The sequence below is a fragment of the Pongo abelii genome, chromosome 4 (assembly GCF_028885655.2).
Source record: "Pongo abelii isolate AG06213 chromosome 4, NHGRI_mPonAbe1-v2.0_pri, whole genome shotgun sequence".
Taxonomy (NCBI): Eukaryota; Metazoa; Chordata; class Mammalia; order Primates; family Hominidae; genus Pongo; species Pongo abelii.
The window spans coordinates 142904831-142928237 of record NC_071989.2 but is presented as its reverse complement, the minus strand read 5'-3'; the positions used below and the strand labels follow the sequence as shown (position 1 = coordinate 142928237).

Genomic DNA, 23407 nt, shown 5'->3' with positions numbered 1-23407 from the left:
GGCCCACAGAGGCAAGCAAGTGCCAGAAGCCTGGGTCCTCACCCTAGCTCTGGCGCTCTCAGCTTCATGACCTTGGCAGGGCCCCCACCATTCACCAGGCCTGTGATAGGGCTAGGACAAGAGGGACTCGGAGACTCAAGAACTGGACTCTTCTCTGTTCTGTAAAGTGTCAGTCACCCCCATACTCTTTGGGATCTGAAAGCCCTCAGCCCCTTGGCAGGCTCCTGCAGCAGAGCCGGTCCATCAGAGCTCACAGTTTGAGTCCTGGTGAGTCCTGGCTGCTCCAGGGCAGTGAGTGTGGCATGAAAAGGACTCCTGGACCCACCAGGCAGGGGGTGGGCAGGCGGCATGGGGACTCACCCTCTCTAGGTCTTGCCGCAGATGGGTGAAGAGCTTCAGGCGGCGGTAGAGGACGTCCTGCTCCTGCTGGGCCAGGTTGTCCACCTCGTCGGTCTTGGGGGTCAGCAGCGGCTGGTTGGCATTGGCTTTCCTCTTCAGCTTCCAGTACTGGTAGATGAAGTCGACCAGTGCCTCAGCCAGGTCCAGCCGCTCAGCCACCTCAGCCGGCTCCACCAGCTCGTAGAAGTCCTCCTCTAGCTGCTGCAGCCGCTGCTTGCGCAGGGTCACCTTTTCCAGGTCCTCGCCAGCCTGGCTGGGTTCCGCAGGCTCAGATGTGGGCTCATTACGTGGGCCCCCATCACTGTGCTCCTGGCAGAATGACTTGAACTTGACCTCATCGTTGTCTGCTAATATAGTCCGCATTTCCAGGCCGTGGTCAAAGGCGCATGTGACATGGAACGCTGTGACGCAGGAAGGCATGGAACACTGCGGGGAAAGGAGGGGCAGCATCAGACACGGAGGGCGCCTGGTGGGAGGCGAGAAGACAGAGGGGCTTCCCCCAGGGCTCTACTGAGCATGCAGGATGCTGGAGAGAACCTATACAGAATGGCATGGGCTCCCAACCTCCTGTGCGGGATGGGAGTTATGGCAGGGGAGGAGGAGGAGCTCTGGGGTGCCTGGAAAGGTAACCCATTCAACACCACATGCTTTGGGGAAGTCAATCAGAAGACGGTTGAGAAACACCTCTGGGGACAAGCTGCATTTTTTTTTTTTTTTTGAGACAGAGTCTCACTCTGTTGCCCAGGCTGGAGTGCAGTGGTTCCATCTCACTGCAACCTCCGCTTCCCAGGTTCAAGCGATTCTCCTGCCTCAGCCTCCCAAGTAGCTAGGACTACAGGCATGCACCACCTAGTTTTTGTATTTTTAGAGATGAGGTTTTGCCATGTTGGCCAGGCTGGTCTCGAACTCCTGACCTCAGGTGATCCACCTGCCTCAGCCTCCCAAAGTGCTGGGATTACAGGCGTGAGCCACCGTGCCCGGCCTCAAGCTGCATTTTTGTGTGGGCAAAATGACTTTGGCATCACAGAGCATCAAGAGAAAGGCTGATGATGGGTCACTGGCTCATCTAAGATGGGGACTGTGGTCCCCTTTTTGTCCTCTGGGAAGAGGGGCTGGACTTAAGACCCCTTCCCTCTCCTTTCGTCCAGACAGCTTGAGGCCTGACCCTCTCTCTTAGCCTTGGATGATGATAACTGTGTCAGCAATCATGCACCCAACTATTATGACTGCTGATGCTGCACTCACAAATCCTTTTGAAGGTCCATGGATGGGTGGAGGCACAACTAACGTTTACAATGACAACTCTGTTCCTAAAAGATGAGGGGGACAAAGGATGACTCCCACCTGCACTCCCAAACTATAGACCCAAGGCAACAACATCCCCTGGGAGCTTGTTAAAAATGCAAGTTCTCAGCTTCACTCCAGACCTACTGAGTCAGAGCCTCTCAGGAGTAGGCCCAGCAGTCTATGTTTACCAAGCTCTCCAGGTAATTCTGATGCATGCTAGACTTTGGGAATAGGCTTTGCTAAAGACAGACTGGTACAGCCCTTCCAGTGTCAGGACAGTCTATTAGCTTAGCTAGAGGAGAAGTTTGATTCCTAACCCCTAACGTGTCAAGTTCAATGTCAGAAATGAAGCTAATGTATTCATCAAGCCCCAAGACACTTGCTTTCAGGGAAAGCCAGAGTTCTCAGCACTCCAATGGGGTGATGAGCCTTGGTTCCCCGGGTCTGTTCCCACTCCCTAGAAGACCAGGGGATGGAGAAATGCTCCCCATCAGGTGCGATTCTGACTCTGGCCCCAGTCCCACACCCCTCTGGGGCCCATCGGTCTGCAGCCCCATGGAGGGGAGAAGGTGGTGGCAGCTGCTGTCTGAGGCCCCAAGCATGCCTCTCTCTCAGCCAGCTCCTGGCAGCAAGAGGTGAAGTAGGCCACATACCTGGATGCAGGTGCCTGTGCATTCCTTGCAGAGGCTGCAGGACAGAGCCCAGCGGCTGGCTGGGATATGCGAGATCTTGGTGATGGGCTCCATCTTTTCCGGGCAGCCGATGCTGACCTGGGCAGGACACAGGGGGCTGCATCATTCCTCTCATCCCCAGCCTGCCTCCAGGTATCTCCAAAATGGGGGGTTGTCTGCTGAAACTAGGTGGTGGGCAGACAGGGCAGTGGCTGAGCCCCTGAATCCCAAGTCCCTCCTGACACCAAATAAGCATGGCTCAAAGGCCAGAATTCCTCCTCACTCTCCCAAGCTGACCACTGGATGAGTATGTTAGTGTGTGCTCATCTGAGACTAATCTTAAATTGTCTGTGAATGTGTGAGTGTGCCGTCAGTGTGTGTAGTTGACTGTGTGTATGTGCTTAAGACTGTGTGGGCCTTGACAGAGAGATGCTTTGGTGTGTGCATAGGTACATCCAAGATCCCCCTTCTTTCTACACTCAGGCCTTTGTTAATAACATCTTCAGAGTTCTTGTTACAATTTGTATTTGTATTACTTATTTTTCTAGGCACCAAGAAAAAGCCTCATTGTGGGATCTCCTCTTGAAGGTCTTTAGGGCTCTCCTGGGGATACGCCTTTGCTGAGCCCTTCCTATGGGGACAGGCCTACAACTATGCCCAAGTCTACTGGGCAGAGACCACCCCGCAGCCCAGAGGCAGGGCACATTTGTCTCCCCATTGCTAATGCCTGAGGATGGAAAAAGCAATTCTCTCCAAAGGTCCTGAGCCAAAGGGTCTTCATGATGGAGTCCCTGTTGGTTCTGTCTCTGCCATGCCCAGCCCAGGGTACACTCAGAGGTGGTCCCAGTCTTCAACATGCTGATCTTCAAGCAAGTGCCTACTGCTGACACAAACAACTGTTATCACAGAAGCCTGCACTGTGGGCCCAGGAAGGAGAGTGCCACTTATGGACAGGGCCACCTGGCTTGCTTCTGGGCACAGGCAACACTGGAGTGGGGCCTCAATCTGAGTCAGTCCACACAGCAGGGCTGGGGCTGAAACTCTGGTGCATTTCAACATTTCACATTTCAAATAAAATGGCTGGCCTTCCGGGCACCCAGGACCTCTGCTAACTCACTGACTCTAGACCCAGCCTGTTGCCCGTGGCATTCCCACCTGGACTCAGAAACACACCCACCTCACCATCCTAGCCACAGCCATAGCAGCAGGCCCACTAGCCAACTTCCCATTAGGTTTACCACCTGATTCTCTCTCTCTCTCTCTCTCTTTTTTTTTTTTTTTTTGAGACAGAGTCTCATTCTGTTACCCAGGCAGGAGTGCAGTGGCACGATCTCGGCTCACTGCAATCTCTGTCTCTCGGGTTCAAGTGATTCTTGTGCCTCAGCCACCCAAATAACTGGGATTACAGGCATGTGCCAAGCCCAGCTAATTTTTTTTTTTGTATTTTTAGTAGAGATGGGGTTTCACCATGTTGGCCAGGCTGGTCTTGAACTCCTCACCTCAAGTGATTCACCCACCTCAGCCTCCCACCCGATTCTCTTTTAAGATTGGCTTATCTTTGTTTTGAACATGTGGCTTGACTTTGGTTGGAACCACTGCCTAGGTTTAGATGCACCCCACAACCTGCTTTCCCCTCTAGTCAGCTGCCTGACTTCTGTCCAGACCTCATCCCTATCTCTTGAATCTCCTAGCGGTCCATAACCCCATTTTCTCATAGAAGTTACCACCTAAGCTCTGTCCAAGTCCACAAGCAAAGCTCCCTAAAGCTGTGGCCTGGATTCTTCGCTGGCCCATCACCTGAGATCCCAGTGTGTGTTTTTTTGTTGTTTTATTTTGTTTTTGAGACGGAGTCTTGCTCTGTCACCCAGGCTGGAGTGCAGTGGTGCGATCTCAGTTCACCGCAACCTCCACCTCCCAGGTTCAAGTGGTTCTCCTCCTGCCTCTGCCTCCTCAGTAGCTGGGACTACAGGTGCCTGCCACCACGCACTCCTAATTTTTGTAGAGAGGGGGTTTTGCTATGTTGGCCAGGCTGGTCTTGAATGCCTGAACTCAGGTGATCCACCCGCCTCGGCCTCCCAAAATGCTGGGATTACAGGCGTGAGCCACCGTGCCCGGCTGATCTCACTGTTTTAATGCAAGTCCATCACCTTCTTTTCCCAGTGCTCTGCTACCTGAGTCCCATGCAGACCCACTTCCCCAAGGGCTGTTCCTTGGGCTGCCTCACCTCCACGCTCACCCACCTCAGGAATCCATAGGGCACAGCTGACGTGCACCCACTTGGTCCCACTTCTGGTGGGCTTCAAGGCTCCTCCTCGCTTGGGGCAGAGCAGGCACTTTGGCTGGACACCCAGGGCACACGTCCGGCACAGCCAGCTGCCCGTGGGCACCTTGAGGATCCCATAGCATGCCTAGGAGAGAGCAGGGTGGTCATGAGTCAGTGGAGTTGGCCAATCTGTGTCTGGTCAGCAGTCAGCTGCATTTGGTCCAGTGCCAGCCCCATGCTACACTGCTACACAGCCTCCAGTCTCTGGCACGTACACCTTCTGAGGAGTTACAATGCAAGGAAGGAAGGAAGGGCTCCTGGAAAGCCCTCCTTGGCCTGCTTGTATGCCTGAAATGCCACCATTTCAGTCCTCTGTGAACGGGTTCAGGTCTGCCCTCTGCTGGGAGGAGAGTCAGTTTAGCCAGAGGTTCCTAACCAGCAACAAGCTTTAGGAGAGTCCAAGAATCCCCTTAAGTTGAATACAAAATTGGGTGTGTACTTCCTGGAAACAAGTCCCAGAGCCCTCATATTTCTTACACGGGGACCCATGAAGAAGGTTGCACCCCTCTATGGCTTGGGTGAGACACATGAACCTAAGAGCTGCTGGGTATAAGGGATATGTTTGTTTATACGAGACTTGCACTGCCCACCTACCTGCCAGCCTGGCAAAGTCCCTACCTCTGAGCTCCCCAGGGTCTATTCCAGTGATGATGCGTCAGGGCAGCCTCAAAATCTGGGCCAGAGTGGGTCCACTAGGTCCCAGTCAGGTCTGCAGTCAAGGCCCAGAGATACTCAAGACCTAGAGCCTTGGGCCCCAAACCAAGGGGAGCCTGGCCAGGCTGCACTTGGCACATAAAGCCAGTAATGGTGACAAATACATATAGCCCTTACTAGACTGTTCTAAGCAAAGACCCACAGTAAACAATTTAATCCATGCAACAATCCACTCTTATTTATGCATAACCGAGAAAACACAGGCCCAGAGAGGTTACAAAACTTGCCTAAAGTTACATAGCTTGTGAAGGGCAGAGCCACGATTTGAAATCTGGCAGCTTTGCTCTTGGTCACAGCAGTGGGCTGCCTTTTAGTAAATTCAGGACATGAGGAGCAGAGCAGGAACAGGGCGCAAGGCAGAGAGGGTCTGAGGGAGGCTGATGGGAGAGTGCAGAAAGCCAATGGGCTTTGACTTGAATCTGGCCTGCAGGTCTAAGCCAAGGGGCCCTGGGTGCACATGGCACTACGAAGCACCCACACCATTCCCTTCCTCCTCCTCCTTAAGGGCCTCTGCCCACAGTGCCCCTGGAAAGCCAAGTGGGGGTCTGCCAGGCAGTGTGTGTATACATGACACAGGTGAGGGTGACTGGGGGGTCTGCCCACCTGATGCACACAGACGTTGCACTTGTCACAGAAGACCATCTCGTTGCCATCCTCGCCCTCAGGAGAGCGACACACGTCGCAGACAACATCCTCGTCGTACTCGATGCCCAGCCCCTCCTGCGTCTCAATGGCCCTGGCCATATTCTGGTGGCACAGGGTCTCCAGCTCCTCCAGCACACGCTCTAATGTCAGCTCGTCCAGCTCTGGCCTCTCTGTGAGGAGGACAGCAGGGCATGGTGGTGTTAGGAGCCCAGCCTCCTTCGAGTTTTGCAGAGGACTTGGCTCCTGGAGTTGCAGGAATTCAGGGAAGATGTCTGGGAGAGTTTCTGCCCACCCACTGCGGGACCTGGGAGAAGCAGCTCCATCCTCTGAAAACTGAATGGTCTGGACCATCCCATCTCAAAGGCCCCTGACCTGTCCTGGTGTTCTGACTTTAGACAGCCTGCCTGTGACCACAGGGACACATGTGTACAACTAACATGGAAGTGTCTCTGGGATGCGGCCAGCTCCACGGAGAAGGCACTGCTTGTGCTGTGTGTATGAGGGGACCTCTGAGTGTGGCTGAATAGGGTCGAGTTAGCCCTTCCTGGAACCTATTAGTGGGCTCCAGCCAGGTGGCCCACACCTTCTGACCCCAGCCCCATTTGCCATTCTGACCCCAGCCCTATTTGCCATCCTAGACTCCCCTGCGTGCTCACTTACTCTTCATGTAACATTCATGCTTACCACTGTAGTCCCAAGAGCCCTGTAACTGATGTGGTATTATTGCCCCCACCTGATAGCTGCAGAAACTTCAGGTGGCACAGAGACACTAACCAGTGAGGTCCCCATTCAGTAATGCAGTATGGACACTCCCTCAAGATCCATGCCATACCATAGCCCTGCCTGGGCCACTGTCCCTCTCAGGATGGGGAGAAAACCCTCCCTGCCCAGCCCTGATCTCATTCTTAAAGCAGTGGTCACCTACCCATCTCCTTAAGCTCCGAGTTGATGAGCTCCAGCCAGTAGGCATCAATCTCATCCAAGTCATAGCGGCTGCCCCCTGGCCAATCAGGCTGGGAGCCCTCACCAAGCGTGGTGCCGCTCGGGGATGCCTGGGCAGGGGGGCCTTCCAGTGGTGGGAGGATCCTAGAAAATCAAGACAGGATGTCATGAAGGGAGGGGCCCTCAGCCTGCCGCCCTAGGGGCTCCAGGGAGCTGACCAGTCCAGCTCAGGAGCTGATGGACAAGTGTGATTTGACGTCACACAGGGCCCACCTCCTTCCACCCCCTCCTTCACTTCCTCCTCCACCATCTGCCCACCCTGCAGAGACTCAGATGACTGTGGGTGAACAGGCAATACACAGAAGACCCAAAGGGTAGTAGGGCACAGTGGGGGATGGGAATCAGGGCTGATCCACAGCCTTGCTCACCCCATAAACATCCACTTGCCAGAGCGCATCCCACTTCCTGCCATCAGGGTAGCTGGGCCTTAGCTAAAGCCCCGCAGTTTGGATCTAACCCTGCTAGGGCCTGTAGGAGATATCCCATGTGCCGTCATGGGCAATGCCCTGTGCCAGCAACAAGTGAGGTAGTGCCAGCTGGATTCTAGGTCCTTCGGCATACTCCTCAAGGCTGCGGACAAGGCAGGGGTTGTCTACGTACTCTCAGAAGCCCAAGCCCCCTTTTTACCAACAGCCTGAAAACTCCATTGACTTGAGTAGAACTGAGGCCACGTCTCCTACCTGGTTACATGGCTGCAGCCCAGGGTGACCCTTTCCAGACAAAAGGTCCACATGCCACCCTGCCCTTCTCCCAGATACAATGTCATGTGAGCAGTGATTGTCCTGCTACACAGTGTTACCTGGCCCCACAACCAAGACAGAGGCCAAATCCCTTGGATACAAAGATGTGCCTGCTGCAGTCCCAGGATCCCTCCCCAGCTCAGCCTTCCTTTGTGGCCACAGCTCTGCCACTGAGGCATCTTGGAGAGGCCTGGCCACAGGGTGTGGACTCAAAGCCCAGCTTCACCACTTATTGTGTGACTCTGGGGAAGCCACTCAACTTCTCTGGGCCCCAGTGTTCCCATCCCCCAAAATGGGTTAATAATAATAGTACCAGGCTGGGTGTGGTGGCTCATGCCTGTAATCCCAGCATTTTGGGAGGCCAAGGTAGGTGGATCACCTGAGATCAGGAGTTCGAGACCAGCCTGACCAACATGGGGAAACCCCATCTCTACTAAAAATACAAATTTACCCAGGCGTGGTGGTGTATGCCTGTAATCCCAGCTACTTAGGAGGCTGAGGCAGGAGAATTGCTTGAACCCGGGAGGCTGAGGCTGTGGTGAGCAGAGATTGTGCCACTGCACTCCAGCCTTGGCAACAAGAGCGAAGCTCCGTCTCAATAATAATAATAGTAATAATAATAATAATAACAACACCACCACCACCACCACCACCTACCTTATGTGGTTGGTGAGAGGATTAAATGGATTAATGTTTGCAAAACTCTTAGGAAAGTGCCTGACACACAGTAATCAGTGTGTGTGTGTGTGTGTATGTGTGTGTTTGTGTGCTGTGTGTGGTGTGTTTTATGTGATGTGTGTGGTGTGTGTGTATGTGCTGTGTGATGTGTGTGTGTGCATGTGGTGTGTGTGGAGTGTGTTTTGTGTGATGTGTGAGGTGTGTGTGTGGTGTGTGTGATGTGTGTGTGTGTGTGTGTGTATGTGTGTGTTGAGACCTTGGGATGTTACCCCTCTCCTGAAATGGAATATAGGGGGCATTTTGCCTCAGGAGGGCACGGTTTCCCCTTGGCTCAGCTGTGTGCTGCCCCTCAGTTCCTGATGCCAGTTCAAAAAGCCAGCTCTTCCCACCCCCCACTGGTTGCCATGGTTATTACTTCACAGCCTGGCCTCCATCTGGCCAGCTCTGCCAGGGCGGGGAGGCCCCTTACTTGAGAGGCATCCTGGGGTCGGGGGCAAGGCTGCCAGAAGCTGTGACTCAGCGCTGACAGGGAGGGAGGGGCAGGGCTTTAGATGGCACAGAGACACGGCAGAGCTGTGGCGAGGGCTCCTGGGCTTCCCCACCACCACACCCAATGTCAGCAAAAAGGGCAGGAAGGATGAAGGAGACGGGCAGGCAGGGGCCCAACCCGGGAGAGAGAATGGCCTCCAAGCCAGGGGGAAGGCCTATATAAGGTCGAGGGGGCACGGAGAAGGGGAAGGGGCTTGGCACCACCTTTTCCCACACAAGAGGCCCAATGAAGGAAGGTTCTAGGTCATGATCAGGGTATGACCACACCCCACACTAACAGGTGATTCCAGTGGAAGCAATACTAATACCCTCGGTCCAACACAATTCTGCCTTTCCCCATGAAACTGTTACTTAACAAACACATTCTTTTAAAAATGCAGCCTGTAATTTGGTTGTGAACCAGCTTTGATTGTGCCCTAAGTACATGCTGAGTGGGGGTGTCCGGAAGCCCACCACTTCCTGGCATAACTACCCACATCTGCTTGCCTGGTCAGCGGCCACCTGGCCAAGCCTCTGGGGCTCAAGATCACTGTGCTTCTTCTGAAGAGCCAAGGTGAAGGGACTCACAATCAGAAGGTATCTGCTGTGCTTCCTGGGTCTCTCGTCTTCATCTGTGTGCCCCCTTCTGGCTCTGGCTCTGAAGGAAGCTCTCCTACCAGGCATGGACTGACCTGACCCTAGGCCAAGGCATCACCCTCAGCTGTAGCCAGGAGGACAGAGGTCAGCGGGGAGGAGGGCATCAGCTGGCTGGGATCTATGGGAGGGGAGGGGGTCTTCACCCCAGAAGACCAGACACACACCAGAGGTGGGTTCTACCCTGGCTGAGACTTCTGGCCCCAGTGAGGGGCAGGACAGGCCCTCACTCAATTCAGTCTGGAGAGGAGTGAGACAAGTGCTCATTGTTCAGACAGATTTCAGACCATGAGGTGGGCAAACCCACCCGAAGGCCAGGGAGGGAGGGACAGAGGGGGCCTGGGGTGGCAGCTGGGGGAGGGCAGCCAGAACCAGCATGCTGGGATGAAAGGGGCACAGGGCTCTGTCTCTGGGCCTCACAGGGGCAGCCCAGGCCTTGTTCCCGGGGCCTTTGATTTCCTGGCCCAGCCCACTAGGCCCCGGTGGCCATGCAGGGAATTCCCCAGAATTTCCCGACTTCCTCATCTATAAAATGGGGACAGTTACATGTAGTTTGTAAAGCTAATATGATTGTTAAATGAGAAGATAAACACAGGCTCAGCATAGCAAGTCCTCAAGAACAGGGTTTCTCTAACAATTCTGACCCTGGCGGCTACCAGGCAGCCTTCCAGATGAGGGCTGTGCAGTGGGAGGTGCCAGGAGGATGCAGTGGCTGGGCCGGAGGGAGACAGCAGCAGAAGAGGCATGGAGATGTCTCTAACGGAGCACTTCCCCACCCCCAGTCCATCCTCTCCAAAGATCACGGACAGGCCAGGAGTGCCCGGCTCACGTCAGCTTAGCACAGCCATGCCTATGCTGGGAATGCACCTCGTAAAGCCAAAGCAGCCGGAACACGTGCTCTCCTCTTGATGTCAACAGATAAAGCACCCTACAGGCAGACTGAAGCCAAGCTACTGGTGTGGAAACATCTGCAATTAATTACCCAGGCCAGGAGATGTTTCCGGAACCAACTGACGCTGACATCAAGTAAAGAGGACAGACCGCTGGGCCAAGCCTAATCAAGACTGACCTCGCTCTGCCCACTTGGTGGCCTGCCCTTGCCCCCGTCACCCTGGGCACTGGTATGTGTGGCAGTGACCTGGCATGCATATTCTCACTTCTGGAGAGGCCTGGGGCACCCCTGATTCTCTGAAGACCCCAGACAAGTGTTAATAAACACTCAGCCGTCAGGAGTCACTGGAACAGGATTGCCTGCCCCCTCCCCTTCCAATCCCCACAGATCACCCTATTGGGGCTTCAAGTCTGCTGTGCCTATCATCCAATCATAGGTGCAGCTGCCAGGAAACGAGGGTGCCAACATCAAGGGAGGTAACAGCTGTGATCTTTGCCCCAGGCCTGGTCTACATGGGATCGAGCAAGAGCCACGAGGTTGCCAAGGCCAGGAGTAGACAGCCAAAACCCCAAGCTGCCCAGACCAGGCAGACTGGTGGGTGGGGGAGGCCAGGACACAAGACCCCTCTGCCCTGAGACATGACTTGGAGGGTTTCCCAGGTTGCATAAAGAAGCACTCGGCTGAACTCCGTAGCTGGAGGCAAGACCCAGGGCCATGTGGCTACCTCCTGACAAGAGCGGCCAGGGGTCTCTCTGCCTCATGAGACCAGAAGAGTATAAAGCCCAGAGGACTCATCTCTGAACATCCCTGGCAGGGGAACCTACCCAGAGGCCGGTAACAGCAATGGCTTCCTGAACATCTGCTGTATGCCAGGCACTTGACTCCCCCTCTAAGAACTCCCGTAAAAGGTTCAAGATGTCAAAAGCATGGCTTAAGGCCAGGCGCGGTGGCTCACGCCTGTAATCCCAGCACTTTGGGAGGCCGAGGTGGGCGGATCATGAGGTCAGGAGATCGAGACCAGCCTGGTTAACACGGTGAAACCCCGTCTCTACTAAAAATACAAAAATTAGCCAGGCGTGGTGGCACGCACCTGTCATCCCAGCTACTCAGGAGGCTGAGGCAGGAGAATCGCATGAACCCAGGAGTCTGAGGTTGCAGTGAGCCAAGATCGCACCACTGCACTCCAGCCTGGCGAAAGAGCGAGACTCCATCTCAAAAAAAAAAGAAAAGAATAAAAGAAAAAAAAGCATGCCATATCTCACTCTTAAAGACTAGTGAAAAGTCTGGAGATTTCCCTGATCAGAACTGCTTTGGGACTGGGCATGGTGGCTCATGCCTGTAATCCCAGCATTTTGGGAGGCTGAGACAGGAGGGTTGCTTGAGCCCAGGAGTTAGAGACTAGCCTGAGCAACATAGCAAGACCTTGTCTATACTAACAATCAAAAAAATTAGCCACGTGTGGGTGGCATGTGCCTATGGTGGGAGGATCACTTGAGGCTGGGAGGTTGAGGCTGCAGTGAGCTGAGATTGCACCACTGCACTCCAGCCTGGGTAACAGAGTGAGACCTTGTCAAAAAAAAAAAAAAAAAAAAAACAAGGCCGGGCCCAGAGGCTTACAGCTGGCTACCTGCAATCCCAGCACTTTCGGAGGCCAGCCAAGGCAGTGGACAGATCGCTTGAGCCCAGGAGTTCAAGACCAGCCTGGGCAACATGGCAAATCCCCATCTCTACACAAAACATGAAAATTAGCTAGGTGTGGTGGCATGAGCCTGTAGTCCTAGCTACTTGGGAGGCTGAGGTGGGAGGACTGCTTGGAGGTGGGAGGACTGCTTGAACCTGGGAGGTCAAGGCTGCAGTGGGCCAAGATTGCACCACTGCACTCCAGCCTGGGGGACAGAGTAAGACCCTGTTTCTAAAAAGTAAAAAAAGAAAGAAAAAAGGACTGCTTTGGGGCCCAGTTTGGATCAACATTACAGAGTGCTTGCTGTGTGCCAGGCCTGGTGCCAAGTGCCTTCCATGCGTCATTTCATTCCATTATCTCAACATTACAACTGCATGAGTAGGTTAGTTATTGTTAGCATTCCAATTTCATAGATAAGGAAACTGAGGCCCAGAGAGATTACATTTCTGGTCTAAGGCCACACTGAACATGAGTGTCAACAGGAACGCAAGCATTCTGGCTCTACAGCCAAGCCCGAGCCCAACTCCCTAACCTCTCAGTTAAACCGCCAGTATTTCTGGAACATTTCAATGGTTTGTTGGAAAAGGGAATGGAATACAGAATAGAGATGGACTAGAAAGGAATTCCAGGACTGGCAGGTCACCTACCTGGAAAGCAGCCTCCCCTTCCTCCCCTGTCCCAATGGCCCCCTAGGCGGGGCTGCCTGGCTCACCTCACTACGGGCTCTGGGATGGCCTCTGCCCCGGCAGGCACCTGCACACCTTTCTCCCATTCCTGTCGCCATGGGTCTGCCAGGATGTAGTAGTCATCCGGGCTGAGCTGGTATGAGTCCGGGATCTTCATGGCTGTGATCAAGTCTGTCCGGAAAACCTGTGAGGAGCAAGAGGGGAGAAAGTGACTTCAGACTGCCTCAGGGCAGTCTGCCCCACAGGCCAGAGGAAGAGGCAGATACATGCAACTCAAGTGGACATTCTGCCTGCGCACTTAGAAATAAGACAAAATAAAAGCAATCAGCACAATAAATAACATAGCTCTGAACTCTACCCATGTTTTGCACATAGTAGACATTCCATAAATGTGATTAACTGAATTCACATTGCTCTGACCAGTTAAAGGACAGAGTTTGAGGGATAGATGGGAGTGGACCTATGAGAGAAAGAGAAAGACTGGCAGAGAAAGGCAAAAATCAAAATAAAAAGAGGAAAACCTCAGAGCACAGAAAGGCTAATGTGAAAGCAATACTGATGGCCGGGCGTGGTGGCTCATGCCTGTAATCCCAACATTTTGGGAGGCTGAGATGGGAGGATTGCTTGAGGCCAGGAGTTCAAGAGAGCCTGGGCAACACAGGAAGATCCAGCCTCTACAAAAAATTAAAAAATTTAAAAAAAAAAGGGTCAGGCAAGGTGGCTCACACCTGTAATCTCAGCACTGTGGGAGGCTGAGGGGGGAGGACTGCTTGAACCCAGGATTTTGAGACAAGTCTGGGCAACTTGGTGAAACCTCATTTTTACAAAAAATAAAAAAAGTAGCTGGGTGTGGTGGCACATGCCTGGGGTCCCAGCTACTCTGGAGGTTGAGGTGGAAGGATTGCTTGAGCCCAGGAAGTTAAGCCTGCAGTGAGCCATGATTGCACCACTGCACTCCAGCCTGAGTGACAGTGAGTCCCTGTCTCAAAAGATCAAAACAAAATAAATAAATAAAATAAAATAAAAAATACTGCCATTATGTGACTGTTCAAGACATTTCCACTGAGGTTCACAATCATGTTATCTATCTGCACCCACAGACACAAGTGGAGGTGTAAAACAGCACAGGGTGCCAACCCCAGGAAAGGCCTTATGCAAACCTTATGCAAACAGCTGGGGGACGGCCGGGGCTTAGGGCAGCCTAGATAGTGGCTTCACATGAGCTGGGACTTCCAAGGTCCCTCAAGAACAAGGACACTCTCCTAAGCCGACAGGGGCTTTGTGTGTGTTGTGGGGGGGTAAGAAGGCAGGAAGGATAGGGTTGTCTTCCTTCTTAATCAAGCACATCCAAACCCTTCAGAGCAAAGCCATGAGTGGTCACACCCTGAGCACTTGCTCACTTGGGGCAAACTGCTCTTCCCAGAGTTTTGTCTGCTGCTCCCACCTCCACCCCCAATTCCACCTCAGAACAAGCTCTAAACTCTGCCCCGGCTGGCACCGGCAATGCCTCCTGCCCCAGTCACCTGATCCCGCTGCTGTGATCCCCCCACAAAGCGCTATTGTGGAATGTGGTGGCACCTCTAGACACCATGTGACTTGCTCAGGTACCAACTTTCCCAGTGATCATCGTCATTTGAATCACAAGTTAAAGAAGAACTCACATCACTGAGACAAGAGAAACCACTTCAAGGAGTACTCCAGGCCTCAGACCAAACTCCAACCCCACATTCCTCCCTGGAAAAGTCATCATCCACCGCTGTGCCCAGTGCTAAGTCAGTTCACTTAGCCTTCTGAAGGCTCATGACAGACAGATTCAGCGGTAACCTCTGCCTGCTATGTGCACCTCATTTGAATCTAGGTCCAAAACCATAAGGAGAACACTGGAATGGATAGACTGAGGGGCCTGGAAGCAGCATCTTGCAGAATCTAATTAACATCTGCATCTAGATGGAGACAGCCCTGGCTTGAAAAAGGTCAAGTTCCTTGAGGACTCTACTTACCAATATAATTTAACTGTTAGGACTAACACCCTAACATTTAATTAGGGTGCTAGTGTGAAAAAATTAAAACCAGATTACAATTAAATGCTAATTAAACAGAAGCTGGAATGTGGCTAAGATTTCACAGCCCAGATAATTTGCATATCTTATTAGCAAGTAGTAAGACAGCTAATGCAAAAGGGCACATTCAGGCACTGCGTGCTTTTAGGGGGCCCTTCAGTAGGGGCCTGTGCCAGCGAAGGCCTCTGGAGACTCTGCTTAGCTCAGCAGGGCTGGGGCTGGGTTATTTCCCTGTGGGCCCCAGCACAGGACCTGGCAAGGAAGAACTGACCCCAAAGTGATTCATAACTGCCTCAAAGTTCTCCCCATCCAAGCAAGCCAAGTGCTGCATCATCCCAAGCCCTGCTGCTCTGAAGCCATGGAGAACCACCCACTTGGGACAGTGCATCATTCTGCCCCAGAAATCAACCCTACAATAGCCCAGTGTCACTATGTGCCCTCTAAAGAGGCATAGGTGGGTTGGAAACCTTTTGCTGTTCTCTCATCCTGGGCTGTAACTTTTTTTTTTGAGACAAAGTCTTGCTCTGTTGCCCAGGCTGGAGTGCAGGTGCACAATCTTGGTTCACTGCAGCCTCTGCCTCCTGGGTTCAAACGATTCTTCTGCCTCAGCCTCCCAAGTAGCTGGGATTACAGGTGCCCGCCACCTTGCCTGGCTAATTTTTGTATTTTTAATATGGGGTTTCACCATGTTAGCCAGGCTGGTCTCGAACTCCTGACCTCAAGTGATCCACCCACCTTGGCCTCCCAAAGTGCTGGGATTACAGGTGTTAAGCCACCCGCACCTGGCCTAGTTTTTATATTTTTAATAAAGACGGGGTTTCACCATGTTGGCCAGGTTGGTCTTGAACTCTTGACCTCAAGTGATCTGCCTGCCTCAGCCTTTTAAAGTGTTGGGATTACAGGCGTGAGCCACCGCGCCCGGCCCTGGGCTGTAACTTAACTGTCGCCTCCTCGGGGATTCCTTCCTGATCACCAACTGAGGGAGTGCCGACTGCCTGACTGAGCCACTTTCCATCCCACCCCTGCCTCATTTTCTTTCCAGCACTTACACTCCTGAAAAGTACCTGGTCGACTCACGTTGCTGGTTTCTTGTCATCTCCCCTGCCACGCCTTGTCCTGCTGTCGGCTATATTCTCAGTGCCTGGCCCTGAATACGAGGGCCTCTCTAGGGAATTTTCTGATGAATCTGAGGCCCCTAGCTGGCTCCTGGCAGTGCTTTCTGAACCCCCATAAACAGGGTGAGATACCTCATGGATATACCCAGTGGCCAAAATCCCCAACCACATGGACCTGAACAAGCGCCTCTGAGCAACAGGCAGCCTTTGTTCTGCTGGGCTTTAAGCTCAAGGACCAGCATTCAGCCCAGGCTGGAGTGGGTGAGACCAGAGTGTCCCACCACACCAGCTGGTAAGACATGGTCCAGACCCAGAACCAGGCCTGGCGCTGAGAACTCAGAGCAGGAAGAGCTCCCAGGGTCAACTTCAGAGTCCCTTCCCACTACAGTTAGGGAGATTGAGGGAAGACAAAAGAGTCTCGTTCCAAGAGAGTTCCATGTTTCATGCTGGGTCATGCAGGGAGCAGGTGGCAGACTGGACACTATGGGCTCTAGCAGGCAGGAATCATGGACACACAGGGAGGGCAGCACTGTCTTAATGGTGTCAGCCCATGCTTGGAGAGACTGTGTGCAGAGTGACAGTGTAAACGCTGTTCCTGAATTAATCTATTATTAGCCCCTCCACCCACTCTGTGAGGTAAGTACTACCATCATCCCTATTTTACAGTTGGAAACCGGGGACTCAGGTTAATTAAATCACCCACCCAAGGTCTACGTGCTGGAAGTGGCAAATGAACCCAGGCCAACACAACTCCTGAGCCATCCAGCCCTCCCTGCCCCTTTTGGCCATGTGCTGACTGCCTAATGCCCTTGAGTTAACTTGATGCCAAATCAGGTGACTTCTCCAAGGGTTGAAATATGCAAATCTGACTGTGGTCTTTGCAAGTTCCGAGGCCTCCAGTCGCTCTCCACTGTCCTCCCACTGTGCCCACACTGAATTGCAGACCCAATGAGGCCCTGTGACCACACGGATGCACTTGCAGTCTCCTAAGCACATTTAACCCTTTGCACACAGGAGAACGCTGCCTGGGACACTACTCCCTTGCCAGAGTAAAGCTGGCACACTTCATTCTTAAGGTCTCAGTCCAGCCCACATCTGCTCTAGGAAGCCTTCCCCAATCCTAGGCTGGGTTTTGGGCTTTGTCTGAAGTTCTACGGCCCCTGTATTAGAATCTCCTGGTTTTTTGCCATGTCTTCCCCACTAGAAGGGGAGCTCAATGAGGTCTGGCTGAGCCGCAGGGCTGGAGCCCAGCCGTGCAAGCAGGGTCTGGCACATGCTAGGTGCTGAGAAATCTTGAATGACTCAAGATCCTTCCAAGGGCCAGCCACCTCCTTCTTTGGTTGCTGTCCAAGACTACAGCTGGGTACTCGATGCCTTCCAAAGGAGCCTCTGTGCATTTATATAAAAACTGCCCACAAATATGGCAGCCAATTGTAACCTAAACATCATTTTGTGTTGAATTTCCAGGAGGTAGGCTGGGAAAAGGCTTAAATGTTCTCCTAAAACTCCTTTGAATGATTTATGAAAACTAAATAAAGAATAAAATGGACACTGATGAACGAGAAGCCTTGCTGTGGCAAGAAAGTTGGAAGCTGGAAAATAAGCAATTTTCTTAGAATGTGAATGTTTACTATTTTTCTCTCTTTTGGCAGAAATTGACAAATTGTCTTTAAAGGTCTGCTGCCTAGCAACCAAGTTCTGCTAAGCTGCTTAGGAGATGTTAATTGTAGCTTCTTCAAACAGTATGAAGAAATGTTTAAAGGCCTCAAACTCTAATTGAATCACCAATCTGAGTGCTAGGGGTGCCAATGTAGCCCTGGAGGGGGCTAAAGAGTCTGCTCTGCCCAGATGTAGGGACGCTGCTCCAGAAACACATCACATGGCCTTGCCTTCACGTCTTTTTCTGAGACTGCAGATCACAACCATTCAAAAGTCTAGCTTTCTGTATCTATTTCCCTAGGAAGAACTCTGCAAGAAAGCAGAGCGTGAGTGACCTCCAAAAGCAAATAAAGGTAATGACAAAAGGCAACTTTCACTGTGCACTAACCACATGGCCAGTAGACACCAGGCTACAAGGTTTAATATACAATCTCAAGATTTGTAGCTAAGATTTGAACATTTCATCCTGGGACTTTGGTTCTCTGCTTCCTTTTCTCAAGGGGTGAATTACTGTATCACAGAGTATTTCAAACTAAGAGGCACCAAGAGGAAATTTAGCTACTTAAGAGAAAAGCTCCAGCAGTTATCACACTACAAAATATTACTTGTGTAATTATATATATATATATATATTTTTTTTTTTTTTTTTTGAGACGGTGTCTCGTTCTGTCACACAGGCTGGAGTGCAGTGGTGTGAGCCAAGGCTCACTGCAACCTCCGCCTCCCAGGTTCAAGCGATTCTCCTGCCTCAGCCTCCTGAATAGCTGGGATTACAGGCACCTGCCACCGTGCCCAGCTAATTTTTATATTTTTAGTAGAGACAGGGTTTCACCATCTTGGCCAGGCTGGTATCGAACTCCTGACCTCAAGTGATCCACCCACCTCAGCCTCCCAAAGTGCTGGGATTACAGGTGTGAGCCACCACGCCTGGCCTATTTGTGTAATTATATTTTTAATGTCCATCTCTTCTAATAGTCAAGCTGCAAGAAGACAGGGACTGCATACGTCCTGTTTATCACTGTGCCTGCTTTTGGCACAGTGTTTGACACACAGCAGGTACTCAAGAAATGCTTGCGGAACAAAAATTAGCCAGTTATGGTGGCTTGCCTGTAGTCCCAACTACCTGGGGGGCTCAAGTGGGAGGACTGCCTGAGCCCAGGAGGTAGAGGTTGCAGTGAGCTGAGATCACGCCACTGCACTCCAGCCTGGGTGACAGAGGGAGACCCTGTTTCAAAAAAAAAAAAAAAAAAAAACACGAAATGCTTGTGTAAAGAGTCAGTGAATGAATGAATGAATGAATCCCAGGATTTGTATGAAGTATGACTAAACTATAAAATTTCCTGCCCTGTCTTAGCAGGGAGAGAAGAGGCAGGAGGCTGGCAGGATTCTTCCAGGTGAAACTGAGAAACTGGTCTTGGTCACTGTCCCAAAGCCAATTAAAATGGCTTTGGCCAGGACAATCTCTCCTGGACATCTGTCTACACCAAAGTCCCAACGTAGAGCTAGAAGTGGTCCCTTCTTCCTCACCCCTCAAGGAATGTTTGAAGGTCTGTACTTAAAAGAGCCAACTTCATCACAATTGTTTTCTGAGCACCTCATCTCATTAGAAACAACAGCTAACAGAGAAATGTAATTGCCCTGTTAAGGCATGTCAGGTATTATGTTAAAGTTTTACATATATTGTTGCTCCTAATTCACATTACCCCCGTTTTACAGATGTGGAGACTGAGATTCAGAAAGGTGAAACCACTTGTGTGAGGTCCCCACTGTCGTTTAACCACGGCAATACTGCTTGCAAGACACAGAGGGCTCTTCTTTTAAAAAATCTTTTCTGGGCCGGAACCTGATAAAGAGTGTCCCAGCCAAGAGCAAACTTATGCAGTTAAAATTCAGTATAAAACACGAAAGAAGGGCTATGAGAATAGCTACCCCCTGCCCAGTCGTGTTTCAAGCTACCACTAGGCTAAGTTCGTAAGACACTTAAAAAAAAAAAAAAAAAACCCACTCAACGTCTCTTTCTTTTATTTTCATGAGGATAACAGCACTTCCTGCTCTTAAAGAGAATTTATTACACACATTTCTTTTGCAAGAGAAGTCCCAGAGGCCAGGAGGCCCTTCCAGCTGGCGGAGCAGCAGTGTTTCCAACTATAGAAGTGGATCCTGCCCCCCACCCCAGAGGAAGGCAGTGTGAGTCTCAGAAAGCAGGCGCTTAGCCTAGCGGAAGGGCTCGCCCCAACCCGCCTGCCTCACAGGGTAGCAAAGGAACTGCTGGTGGGCTGGAAACTTGGCTCAAAACCACAAGGGCAAGCACAAACTCTTTTTTTGGATTCTCCTGTTTTATCTATCAAATTATGGGCATTTTGCATTTTACTGTACCATACGCCTTCATTGTTTTATTATAAAGTGGCATTTCAAACACCTGGATAACACCTCTGCTCCTCAGAAGGCATTTTATTTATGCTGTGGTTTGGAGCCCCAACACAATCTGGCCACCCGTGTCTTTACCCTTCACCCAGGGTAGAAGGAGGATTCCATTTTTAAAAGCATGGGTTGAGCTGAGAAGCTGCATCTCCACTCGCTGTGTTTTCTTGGGGAGTGGGGGGTGGCACTCCATATAGAGGGACTTTCAAGGACACTGGGTCTGGGGGACACCCTCTTGCTGGTAGCAGAGGCTTCTCTCAGGCCCCTTCCCCAGGGACTAGGTGCTACGCATTGGTGAAGGGCCTCAGTGGTACATGCAACTAGGGATGTACTAATTTGTCACCAGAGCCTATAGAGGAGCTGACAGCTGAATCCCCACTCCCACCATCCAGGCTTCCAGCTCAGGGTGGCCTGCTTTACCCGACACTCCCCACCTCCTGCCCCACTCACCTCTGGGGTTCCCTTCACCCCCCAGGGCTCCATGAGTCTCGGGAAGGAGTCACATCTACAGATCATCAACTCCCTGGGAGGACCCAGGGCAGAATGCACCTCCCATAACAGACACCTTCCTGTGTAGCACCTGCATCCTGCTGACAAAGGACAAGCTCCCCAGGGACAGGGCCTGTGCTTTCTGTCCCCAGCACTGAGCTAGGCCCACTAGGTACTCTTGAGCACTTGCTGATTTTGATCAGCATCAGCAGCTCCCGGTCCAGAGACCCAGGCCTCTGCCCACTGGCTGACTTCTGGGGACTCTGACTTCCTGAAAATGCAGCTTTCTACCTCAAGACAGCCTGCTTGGGGAAACCCCCACCACTTGGCCTGCCCTTCCGCCTGTGTCTCTGCCCAGGCCAGAGGAGGACACTACCTCAAACAGTAGGCCCCCAAAACATGCGGCTGGCCTCCAGGTCTCTCCCAGAACTGTCCTTCACACCTCTGGCAAGTCCGGGGTGGGGCAAAAATTTGTTAATCCCCCAGCCCCTGTGGGAAGGAGATGGAGTGGTGGACTGCCCCCACCCACACTCCCTGACGTTGCTTAGATCTTTGAACCAGGCTGGAGAGCCTCCCTCCCTCTCTTTCAACCTAGCCACAGCTTCCACTCCCCACCCCCTCAAAAATACTCAAAGAAGCTTCCAGGGAACAACCAAGCCAGGAACTCCTGTTTTAGGCAAAGGGAAGGGAAAAGTCTATGGCAGTTGTCTTTTTGTGTTTTTTTGCTTTTTTTTGTTTTTGAGACAGAGTCTCGCTTTGTAGCTCAGGCTGGAGCGCAGTGGTGCAATCTCGGCTCACTGCAACCTCCGCCTCCTGGGCTCAAGTGATCCTCCTGCCTCAACCTCCTGAGTAGCTGGGATTACAGGTGTGCATCACCATGACCAGCTAATTTTTTAAAATTTTTTTAGTAGAGACAGGGTTTCACCATGTTGGCCAGGCTGGTCTTGAACTCCTGACCTAGGGTGATCTGCCTGCCTTGGCCTCCCAAAGTGCTGGGATTACAGGCATGAGCCACTGTGCCAGGCCTATGGCAGTTGTTCTTAACCCTGGATCCCAATAGCAGGGCTTGTTAAAAAAGTACAGGTACTAGGCGGCACAGTGGCTCACGCCTGTAATCCCAGCACTTTGGGAGGCCGAGGTGGGCGGATCATGAGGGCAGGTCAAGACTAGCCTGACCAACATGGTGAAACCCTGTCTCTACTAAAAATACAAAAATTAGCCAGGCATGGTGGCGTGCACCTGTAATCCTAGCTACTTGGGAGGCTGAGGTAGGGGAATTGCCTGAACCCAGGAGGTGGAGGTTGCAGTGAGCCAAGATCACACCACTCCACTCCAACCTGGGCAGCAGAGTGAGACTCCGTCTCAAAAAAAAAGAGTACAGGTACTGGCCAGGTGCGGTGGCTCATGCCTGTAATCCTAGCACTTCCTGAGGCAGGCAGATCACTTGAGGTCAGGAGTTTGAGACCAGCCTGGCCAACATGGCTAAACCCCGTCTCTACTAAAAATACAAAAATTAGCCCAGCATGGTGGCAAGTGCCGGTAGTCCCAGCTACTCGGGAGGCTGAGGCAAGAGAATCTCTTCAACCCAGGAGGTGGAGGTTGCAGTGAGCTGAGATCACACCACTGCACTCCAGCCTGGGGGAACCAAGTGAGACTCCATCTCAAAAAAAAAAAAGGCCAGGCATGGTGGCTCACGCCCGTAATCCCAGCACTCTGCGGGGCTGAGGCAGGCGGATCACCTGAGGTCGGGAGTTCGAGACCACCCTAACCAACGTGGAGAAACCCTGTCTCTACTAAAAATACAAAAATTAGCTGGACGTGGTGGCACATGCCTGTAATCCCAGCTACTCTAGAGGGTGAGGCAGGAGAATCACTTGAACCCAGGAGGCGGAGGTCGCAGTGAGCTGAGATCGTACCATTGCACTACAGCCTGGGCAACAAAAGCAAAACTCCATCTCAAAAAAAAAAGGTATAGGTACCCAGGGTGCTACTCCAGACCATGTAAGTCAGAATACCTGGGGTGGGGTGGTATTAAAACAATAATCTCTGCTCTGTGAATTCCATTAGATTCTCAGAGATGTGTTCCACAAAGGGTTAAGCACTAACAATGGCTACACCATTTAGTGAGCCAGGCAAGGCCAGAAACTCATTGTGTAAATTATTATACTAGTTCCCTAGGCCAGGCTCACGACTTCAGGGCCAAAAGATAGACAGCTCTGTCGGGATGCCATAGGCAGCAGAAGGCAGCAGGCTGAGTTCTCAGGGGCAGCTCCACCTTTTCCTGCTACTGCCTTAAGGAGCTCCCGGGGCAGACTTCAGGCTTTGCGCACTTCCACCAAAAATCCTAGCCCAGCCTCCCAAGAATCCCAGGGCCCATGCCTTCAGCTCTCAGCTCTGAGGCCCGCACTCACTCCCCTTTCACTCTGGCTGAGGGAGGGGCCAGCCACTGGGCAAGGGCCAGATGGGAAGCTGGGCCTCCAGGCCTTAGCCCTGTCCAGGGTCCTGACTCCTGGTCAAGCGCTTTCTTCAGCCCTGAGGCACCTCACTTGCTGTAGAGTGCCCCTTGACTTGCGCCCTTAGGGTGCACTGGGAAAGGGCAGCCCCTGAGAGGTCATCAAAGGGCACCCCTGCCTATCCCACCCAAACCCAACCCCAGCCCTTTCATAGCTGTTGGATTCACTGTGTCCCCCACCCCATCACTGCCCACATTTAGAGATGAGGAGACAAGTCAACCACGGGTTCCATGGCTCTGCAGCCACCAAG

General features: G+C 52.2%; 1 protein-coding gene across 17 annotated transcripts in view; it reads right to left on the bottom strand.

Annotated features, from left to right (window-relative positions):
* Positions 1-23407, bottom strand: part of JADE2 (jade family PHD finger 2) — a 56925-nt gene that overhangs the window by 16218 nt on the left and 17300 nt on the right. For all 17 annotated transcript variants that reach the window (XM_054556563.2, XM_054556566.2, XM_063724272.1 and 14 more), the window contains exons 4-9: positions 12927-13084; positions 6965-7125; positions 5998-6209; positions 4598-4765; positions 2340-2456; positions 361-825 (exon numbers count right to left, since the gene is read on the bottom strand). In XM_054556563.2, the coding sequence (XP_054412538.1) occupies positions 361-825; positions 2340-2456; positions 4598-4765; positions 5998-6209; positions 6965-7125; positions 12927-13084 (1281 nt within the window). The remainder of the gene's footprint in view (positions 1-360; positions 826-2339; positions 2457-4597; positions 4766-5997; positions 6210-6964; positions 7126-12926; positions 13085-23407) is intronic.